The sequence below is a fragment of the Brassica oleracea genome, chromosome C4, assembly GCF_000695525.1.
Source record: "Brassica oleracea var. oleracea cultivar TO1000 chromosome C4, BOL, whole genome shotgun sequence".
NCBI classification, from domain to species: Eukaryota; Viridiplantae; Streptophyta; class Magnoliopsida; order Brassicales; family Brassicaceae; genus Brassica; species Brassica oleracea.
In genome coordinates, this window is record NC_027751.1 from 8,085,691 (window position 1) to 8,095,472 (window position 9,782).

The 9,782-nt window shown below is 37.2% G+C and overlaps 2 protein-coding genes across 6 annotated transcripts; both read left to right on the top strand.

Annotated features, from left to right (window-relative positions):
* Nucleotides 1–368: 368 nt before the first annotated feature.
* On the top strand, nucleotides 369–4,180 carry LOC106343029. Its single transcript, XM_013782133.1, has 13 exons — nucleotides 369–743; nucleotides 1,287–1,601; nucleotides 1,689–1,894; nucleotides 1,969–2,074; nucleotides 2,162–2,418; nucleotides 2,517–2,652; nucleotides 2,722–2,816; nucleotides 2,910–2,963; nucleotides 3,056–3,169; nucleotides 3,245–3,343; nucleotides 3,428–3,547; nucleotides 3,627–3,713; nucleotides 3,789–4,180. The coding sequence occupies exons 1-13, from the start codon at nucleotides 569–571 to the stop codon at nucleotides 3,954–3,956; spliced, it is 1,932 nt and encodes a 643-aa protein (XP_013637587.1). The 5' UTR covers nucleotides 369–568; the 3' UTR covers nucleotides 3,957–4,180.
* A 1,354-nt stretch (nucleotides 4,181–5,534) lies between these two features.
* LOC106340200 (protein Brevis radix-like 1) lies at nucleotides 5,535–9,777 on the top strand. Of its 5 annotated transcripts, XM_013779074.1 has the most exons (8): nucleotides 5,535–5,828; nucleotides 6,290–6,377; nucleotides 6,698–6,764; nucleotides 7,376–7,529; nucleotides 8,527–8,921; nucleotides 9,140–9,269; nucleotides 9,349–9,635; nucleotides 9,699–9,777. In XM_013779074.1, the coding sequence occupies exons 4-8, from the start codon at nucleotides 7,413–7,415 to the stop codon at nucleotides 9,775–9,777; spliced, it is 1,008 nt and encodes a 335-aa protein (XP_013634528.1). In that variant the 5' UTR covers nucleotides 5,535–5,828; nucleotides 6,290–6,377; nucleotides 6,698–6,764; nucleotides 7,376–7,412. The 5 variants fall into 5 exon arrangements, with proteins under 5 accessions (XP_013634528.1, XP_013634526.1, XP_013634530.1 ...); XM_013779072.1 differs by lacking the exon at nucleotides 6,698–6,764; XM_013779076.1 differs by lacking the exon at nucleotides 6,698–6,764 and having other exon boundaries at nucleotides 6,290–6,330.
* The last annotated feature ends 5 nt before the right edge of the window (nucleotides 9,778–9,782 follow it).

The window sequence follows — 9,782 nt, forward strand, 5'->3', positions numbered from 1 at the left end:
TTTTTTGTCAACTTATTTACTGTATCCTAATTATAGTTTTGAATTCCACTGAATGAATTTTCCCAATTATCTCTTTCTGAAACCATAAGAAGTCATCACAAACTCACGTGATACATCCTCCTACACTTTTAACTTCAAAGATTGCAAAAAGATAATGTATATTCTAATATTTAGGTAGATTTCGTTTTACTATTATGTTTATTAATCCTAAATTACTTTTAAAATTTATGTATTTGTTTCTTTGAAGAACCAATTTTGTTAGTTAAAGAATAAATATTATTAGCTATATTCATTATAATTTATCCATTTATACACAACATGTCCACTATGTTGCATTACTTGTGGGGGCTCAATCAAGTTTAATATTAAACAAACAGATTAATAATTTTCAACAGTAATACAATTTGATTCTGAGCAAAGCTGAAGAAGAGAAAACAACGAAAACAAAGTTGACCAGCCTACCAAACGATCAAATCGATCGAAGAAGAAGAAGAAGACAAAACCCAAAAAAAACGAATAAAGCTTTCTGTAATGGAGAATTGAGAAAAGAAGAGCAGATTGATTGAGAATGGTGGAGGGTTGGCGAAGTGGGTTACGCGAGGCGACGAATTCGAAGCCTCTGTTCGTGACGATCTACGCGACGGTGATCATCGGCGTCCTCGTCTCTTCCTTCTACGTCTTCTCCGCCATTTACTCTCCCACCAACGGCTCCACCTCCTGGCTCTCTTCTCCTCCTCTCTCCAGTAACCTCTCTTTTCTCCCTCTCTATCCATGTACTCTGCTGGCAAATGATCTAATCTGCTTCGAACTCGGTTTAAAGTTGAAAACTTTTTGTTATGGGTTCGATTGTTAGGTTGATAATTGATGCCTAGGTTAGATTTATTGAGGTTAGGTTCTCTAATCCATTGGTTCTTCTGATTGTGATTCGAGCTCACCGTTGACTTTTAATCTCAATGTTCGTTTTTGACTTTTGATCACTTTTGGTGAGATGCTCATGGCAGCTTTTGTATATGATCAATACTGTACTTGGATCTGCATTTACTATCATGCTAAAGTTTCTATCTTTTTTTCTTTTAAGTCTAGTGTTTGGCCATTTGAATGTTCATATGGTATCAGGCTAGACAAGCTTGGTTGAGCATACCATCTATCTCACTAAGCAGCAGCATCAAGCTTAAAGTTTTTTTTTTTTTTTTTTTTTTTTTTTTTATATTTGAATGTTCATTTGGTAAAAGTTTTCTTCTTTTTGGTTCATTATGTACAATGTATTAATGAGTTTTTATTTGTAGCTGCTGGAAGAATCCGCCAATCTCCGCAAGAAAATGCAACGTTTCAGACACCAGTTGTACCACCACCACCACGGGAACTGCCACTGCCATCTCCAGAGGAAGCTCAAGGCAAATCACTGGGTAAGATTTGGGTGTCTCCTCCTCGAGACAAGAAGATGCCACCTCTTGAATCCTTTAAGCTGACGAAAGAGTTGTTTGGGGAAAGGGTGAAGGACAATGTGATAATAGTCACCTTTGGGAACTATGCTTTTATGGATTTCATCTTGACTTGGGTTAAACACTTGACTGATTTAGATATCTCCAATCTTCTAGTTGGTGAGTTTTTTTTTTTTTACTTACCTATGTGTTATTGTCAATTTTCACTAAGTTAGTAACTTTATGTTATGTGGGGATTATTTATAGGTGCGATGGATACAAAGTTATTAGAGGCTTTGTACTGGAAAGGCGTTCCGGTGTTTGACATGGGAAGCCATATGAGCACAGTGGATGTTGGTTGGGGCTCCCCTACATTTCACAAAATGGGAAGAGAGAAAGTTATTCTCATAGACTCTGTCTTGCCCTTTGGTTACGAGCTTCTAATGTGTGACACTGACATGGTGTGGCTCAAGGTACTGATTCAAGACACAATCAATACTTCCTTGGACCTTGATAGACTATCTTCTGATAATTACTTATGTGACAGAACCCTCTCCCTTATTTGGCTCGGTACCCGGAAGCTGATGTTTTGACATCAAGCGACCAAGTTGTACCTACAGTGGTAGATGACAGTTTGGATATATGGCAACAAGGTAAGATCTTAGGTAGAGACATGCATTGCTCTCTAATCTGCTCACACGGCTACTAACTGTTCCTTCTTTTTCTTGGGATTTTGAAAGTTGGTGCTGCCTACAACATAGGAATATTCCATTGGCGTCCAACAGAATCAGCCAAAAAGTTGGCAAAGGAATGGAAAGAAATGCTCTTAGCAGATGATAAGGTTTGGGATCAAAATGGTTTCAATGAGATTGTGAGGAAACAGCTTGGTCCATCTGTGGACGGTGACAGTGGCCTTTTCTATGCTTATGATGGGAATCTCAAGGTTGGGATTTTGCCGGCTAGCATATTTTGCAGTGGTCACACTTACTTTGTTCAGGTACACCTTTCTCTACATGCAAGTTCTTGTTTTGGTAGGTTTTTTATCTTCTTCTTTTGTATGGACACTTTTATAGTTATTTCTCGTTTCTGTTGTAGGCTATGTACCAACAGCTTAGGCTAGAACCATATGCGTTGCATACAACGTTCCAGTATGCAGGTACTGAAGGAAAACGTCACAGGCTTAGAGAGGGGATGGTTTTCTTTGACCCACCAGAATATTACGACGCTCCAGGTAAAATAAAATCATATTTTCAAACATGCTTGAACATTAATCAATGTTGTAAACTCTAACTCAACGCAGGAGGTTTCATTTCGTTCAAACCATCTATTCCAAAGAGCTTGTTACTAGACAGGAAGCATACCATTGAATCACACTTTACCCTTGTTAACCACCAAGTATGCATCTACTAACCTAACATCGTCCCTGGGAGCTATATGTTAACTTGGCAACCTTCTAATTATACATCTTCCTTTGGTTCACTTTGGCAGATGAAGCAGATCAGATCAGCTCTAGCCATTGCGTCTCTACTTAATCGTACACTGGTAAGTCTAGTTAACAGCTTATGTGCATATTTAATGGTGATATCGCTTGGTTCTTATGTATATCTGGTTGGTCTTTCTACAATGTTTTTCAGGTGATGCCACCAATATGGTGCAGGTTAGATAGGCTTTGGTTTGGACATCCCGGTACTCTTGTTGGATCTATGACCCGGCAACCATTCATCTGCCCTCTTGATCATGTCTTTGAGGTAAGCATGCCAATATACCTTCTGGTTCTTTCTCTGAAACTGCCTCATAACACTCTTGAAGGATTTCATTTACAGGTCAATATCATGCTAAAGGAGCTACCTGAAGATGAGTTTGGCCCTGGGATTGGTATCAGAGAATACTCTTTCCTAGATAACCCAGCATTGCCAAAACAGGTAGCATAAGCCTTCCTATGTATTGTTGTTTTACTAATCAATCATTACATAAATAAAATCTAAGGAATGACATTATTGTTACAGGTTAAAGACTCATGGCTTGATGTTCAGCTTTGTCAAGAAGGAAAAGAAGGATGCGAGGCAACGAATATCACAACCCCCTCTGGATTTCTTAAGTTCCCAAAACGGAGCAATGAAGATACGGTAACTAAAGATTTGTTTAGCTGTCTATTGATATGGTTGGCTTTAGCCTCATTGCTTTGTTTTTTGGGGTCACACTCAGTTCAAGGCGATTTTCTCTTCATTCAACGATGTCAAAGTGATCAAGTTCTCTTCAATTGAAGATGCTTTCACCGGATTCTCAGACAAGGCAAGTAGTTCTTTGAACTGTGAAATATTCAGACATGTAGAATCTGATCTGAGATAATCTGTGGTTTGTGTGCAGGGGAGAGAAGAGAGATTCAGAAGACGGGTGAAGAGATATGTGGGGATATGGTGTTGTGAGGAGAACAAGACTCCGGGACATATTTACTACGATATGTACTGGGACGAGAAACCTGGTTGGAAACCAGTTCCTCCACAGACACCAGAAGAAGATCATCCTCCTGTCTGATGCTGTGACCAACCCACAAGAGACAGACTCCAAGAAGCAGAAGAATCTACTACTCAGTTTCTTGGGTCACAAGTATACTTACGAGAGTTTTTATTTATTTTTTTACGGCCTTTTACTACTGTAAAACAGTTACTATCTTCTGGTTCTCTTAGTCAATGTATAATCATGTTTTAGGCTTCGACACAGAGAAAACAGTTTTTTTTTTCACCTATATAATTTGTCTCTATTTTATTCCAACAAATATCTTATTTAGTCGTCCAACTTATTAAAATATACCAAGTTTTAATTGCTTTATACTTAAACAGTGATATTTAAATTTTAGTCAATTCTAGTCTATTTGGTTTGTGTGTTTGAATGGTAGCTTTTATTTCAACAGTAACTAAACTATTTTGAACTACTCAACAATTCATAAATCCAAATTGGTGTTACATGACCAACATATTGTACATTAGAATGAGAACTTCAAACATCTTGTATAAGTTTGTCTATTGCTGACGGGATGAGGTAGCTCGTTTGGTAAGGACCTTGGGAGGCAATTGTCATGCTTCCGGGTTCGACGCCAGACGGAGGGGAACTACCCATCCTGTCATCAAATGCGGTACTGGGTGTTGGGCCTTGTCCCCAGCCCAGGTAAAATCCTGGCCCAGGAGACCGTTGTCTAACCGGGCCCAGGAGAATGATCCACGTAAGTGGAGAACCCCTGGATTATCAAAAAAAAAAAAAAAAAAAAAAAAAAAATTTGTATATTGTTGTGTTATGTTGAATTGTTAACTGAGAGAAAAAGTTCTTACATCGTTCAATCTTTTCCATGAAACGCGAAAACTGACTATTCTGTCATTATAAACTATGTTTTCACCGGTTAAAAATAATTTGTTTCGAATATTAACTTTGAAACTGTAGAGAGATTTCACCAGTTGAGTGGTAGTTTCACTGAAGCAAATTTGAAATAAAATTGATAATGTTAGTCCAGAAAAGAGTTATACTATTTCATGAACATCTAATTGTTTATTTTATGTTTGAAATAAAACTACTCTATTTGGTAATGTGTCACTAAAGATGTTTGTCTTACCTAATTTCTGATGCAGAAAAGTAGTTAATTTTACTTTAAATTTTCATTTTTTTGTAACCTTTAAAATCTATTTAATGATACAATCGTTTTAAATTAGCTTTAATAAAATAAAGTAAAAAAATACACGAGAAAAAATTGAATGTAGAGACGAACGAAAAAGACCAATGTGATGCGACCGTTCCCTGGGCCTGTCAAAGTCTTATGATTCGTGCGAAACGTAACCCGACCCGTTTGAACCAACATCAACCAATTATAAATAGCCACGTAACCTACTTCCTGGTCACGTAAGAGATCCTCTTTCTCTCTCTTTTCCCCGTCACCGGCAAAACACCATGGGCCCTCGCTGCCGTCTCTTCTCGAGACCAAATTTCATCGTTACTACTCAAAAGGTATCTCCGTCAACTCACGGCGAAATCACTTAAACGCCGTCAAGTACCTATTTTTTTCCACTTATATAAATGACCCACGGCCCGTCTTCTCTCTGTCTCTCCGTCCTTTAAAACAAAACCCTGAGCTCCGTACCAGTTCCCGGGTAACCCGCTTACCCGGATTCCTGCCCCCGGAATATTTATTTTGGGTTTATTCTACTATTTAAAGGTCCTCTCCAAGAAGAGAATATTGCTGCTCTCTTTCTCCATCTTGATATTTTTTTATTCAGAGTAACTTTGCTTCAAGAGAGTGACAAAATATTTTCAGATTTTTTTTTTTATTTTGCTCCAAGAAGATGGAGTGATCCGGTGCAATGGTTAAGTTCAGTCTGTGATTTCTTCTCCCATTCTTGCTCATCGCTAAACCGAGCTGAGGTATGTGTTCGGTTTACTCTGCTTCACCATATAAAACTTGCATTCTCCTTTGTTATTATATCTTAATTCACTGATTTTGAGTCTTGGTTTTCTTTTCTTTACATTCCATTGTTTTTGTTTACTCTCCTGCATTAACAGCGGATCAATTACCTTAAACTTAGTCCACCTTTCCTCCATTGTAATCGAAAAACCAGAGTTTCCTGGAAAAATACCATACCACTAGAGTTAAAATTCGTCATTCAAAAGTTTCATTGGTATTGACTACTATTCATACTTTACTTTTGCTTTTTTACTCGACAGAAATAAAGGAAAACTTGTCGATTTTTTTTTAACCTACAATAAAAAATAAAGACATTCATCAATCATCATAATCAATTACGTCGTCCTTTTGCTCCCGCATTTACTACTCACTGCCTGTAACGCTGCTAAAATCTCTGTTGCCTTTGATGGGCTATTTATAGGAACAGAGCTCAATAGCATCATTATAAAAGCAAATCCTCAAGTAAGTTTCAGATAAACACGCTTAACCTGCAGACATCGATACAAAAGGTAGCTACTACTATAACCTTTATTTGTAATTCGTGACACTTCTATTCATTTTTTTCTTGACATGCATTAGATTGGTCCTATCATCTTCTTGGTTTTAGCTATTTCGTTTTCTCAGACATGTGACTGTTAAAAGATTCCATTTTGTTGCAGTCACGTAAATAAATTCGTGGGTCTCTGTCTCTTTCAGTTTTAGATGATGGACACGAGGGGATCAGGAGATATTAACTTTGTTTTTTTTTCTTACTACTTATAGAATTATATATTTCTATAAACATATTTATTTAAATTTTCATACCAGAAATTGTTTATTTAAATGTCAGAAACTTCGGCTCGCACCTCGCAAGAGAAATAAAAAGAGAATATACAAGGGAATGTGGTCTTTACTTGGTATTGCTGCACAACAAAGCATTTACACACTCAGTTTTAGCCTCTCTATTTAGACCACTTTCTAAAGAAAATATAAACATTATTTTCTTTTTTTTTTCTGATACCAATGCTTGTCTCTATCATGTTCACATTTCAAAATATTTTTATTATTCTAGAAAGACTATAGTTTGGATCTACCAGGTTCTTTGGACAACCCTTTGAAAATACTTTATTTTTTTCTCTAGGGTCCCTCTCCTCTCTGATCCCTAAGTTAATCTTTGAACACTTTTGTCTTTATCAAGATTATTGCCCCTAATTATGAATCTTCACTGCTTGATTTTTTAAATAATATAACTTGTATCCGTCTCTACTTTCCTTGATTTCTTGAAAAAAAAATCAATATTATGATTTCTTAATCTTTGTGGGTTTAAACAACATGAAAAAACAAAAATTTCTCAACTCATTGTGTCGAGTAGAAATCTTTAAACAATATATTCTCTTCTCTGTGTTCATGTAACCTATGTTTTCACCAACTTTTTGCTATTTGATGAATTAATTAAGCACTACTCTTATTTGATGAGCATTGGTTCAAATTGTTATGTTTTCTAACACTCTGTTTACATGGTTTGTAGGGCTTAAAAGGCAGAGCGCATAAAGAAGAGTGCAAAGATGTTTACTTGCATAAACTGTACAAAAACATCAGACAGAGACGACGAGGATGAAGATGGAGCGCGTGGGAGCACCACTCCCAACACTAAAGAAGCCGTTAAAAGCCTAACTACACAGGTCTTTCTCTCTTTATCTTTCTCAAGATCTATTCTTATGCCCTCTTTTATCACTTTATCTTTGCTGCTTTTTTTTCTAATTGCTTTGGTCCTTAAAACTGTTTAACAATTGTAGTAAACAAATAAAGTGTCTGAAAATCCTTTTTCTTTTAAAATGTTAAACAGTTCAAATTAGGCTACTATCAAGTACAAAAGTATAGAGTTTTGAGTTCACAAGATAGTTAGATGTGTTACTGTTGTTAAGGCTGCAGGTTACAGACAAAATAGAGGATCTTTAGACAAGATCTTATGCTGATGCTACATCACTTCCCCCCTGGAACCTCTTACACAACTCTCTTTAATAGGTTGTGTCAGTGTTTTTTCTCATCTATATGTGACTTGACATAAAAGGAAGCAACAATTAGTACAATAATTAAAATAAATCTAGTAAAATCTCAGAACTATGCATTCAAGGATTACGGCTGACGATTTGTGTGGATGATGTTTTTATCAAAATTGATTTTGAAAAAGGTTAATGAAGTCACGCCTAGTTATAACATGATTTTTGCTTGTTATTGAAGATTGATCTATATACTTTCCTATAACAAACAATCTCTAGTGGATTCTTATCTAGACATGAGAAAAAAGAAATAATTTGTGGTGGGGCAACTATATAGTATAAATCAAAAGAACACAAAGAAAAGAAAAATAAACAGAGAGTGTTATGATTATGTTTCTATTCATGGAGAAGACAAGATGAACTATATTATATGTTTCAAATTATTATCAGATCTCCTAGCTTTATTGATGCTCTTTTTATTAATGATTATAGTAGACTCCTTTTTTTCCTTAGTTGGCATAAAGAAAAAATATATCTTCTTGACGCATTTTTTTCATGGCAGAAGACTTTATTGACTGTTTATTACATGTTCTGTCCAAAAATATTCAATGCGGTGGTCCTGGTACTATGTTATATGTTTAGGATTTTACTTAACTTCTTGGGTATGAATGCTATGCAGATTAAAGATATGGCGTCAAAATTCTCTGGTGCTTCTAAACAATCCAAGCCACCATCTGGCTCCTCAAGCAGCAACTTGAGGAGAGAGCTGAGAAAGTATCCGGATTTCGACGCTGCATCAGATAGTGTTCCATACCCTTATATGGGTGGTGGAAGCACAAGTTCTACTCCTGCTTGGGACTTTACAAGCTCTTCCCATAATCAAGGAGGACGGGCAGACTCAAGGTTTACATCAATGTATGGCGGTGAACGCGAATCCATATCTGCTCAGTCTTGTGATGTGGTGCTAGAAGATGATGAGCCGAAGGAGTGGATGGCTCAAGTAGAGCCTGGTGTTCACATTACATTCGTCTCACTTCCCAGTGGAGGAAATGATCTTAAACGGATACGTTTCAGGTATATGAAAGCCATTCTCTTCACTCAAAAAGTCTATTGAGTTTTGCAAAGCAGAACTTGTGACTAGTGTATTCTTTTAAGAGCTAGGCTCTTTGCTTAACCGCTAAGATGGACAGGTACAAGCCGGTTTAGTTAGTTTTATGTGTCACTAGTGATTTAGATATTTCACTTCATGACATGAGATTGAAGCTAAGGCATTACTTGTGTCATTGTTGAAGCCGGGAGGTATTTGACAAGTGGCAGGCTCAGAGGTGGTGGGGTGAGAACTACGACAGAATAGTTGAGCTTTACAATGTTCAGAGATTTAATCGGCAAGCCCTTCAAACCCCTGGTAGATCTGAAGATCAGGTAAAATCAGCATTCTCTAGATTACATTCATTGTTAATGAGTAATCTCAACTTCTACTTGTGTTTGTTTATTCTTTCAGTCACAGAGAGATTCAACTTATACAAGAATAGAATCAGCAAGAGAAAGCAGAGACTGGACTCCAAGACACAACTACCGACCTCCAGGAGGAAGCAGCATCCCACATCACTTTTACGGACCACCAATGGACGCAGCAAGAATCACCACCTCATCTAGGGACGACCCACCTTCTATCAGTAACGCTAGTGAAATGCAAGCAGAGTGGGTCGAAGAAGACGAGCCTGGGGTTCACATTACCATCAGACAGTTACCTGATGGAACCAGAGAGTTACGCCGTGTCAGATTCAGGTAAACTAATCTATCTTATTTAGTAACTTGATCACCAAGTAACCGTTCTCTTTCCGTTTGTAGTCGAGAACGGTTTGGGGAAGTGCATGCTAAGACATGGTGGGAGCAGAACAGAGACAGAATACAAACACAATACCTCTAGGGGGG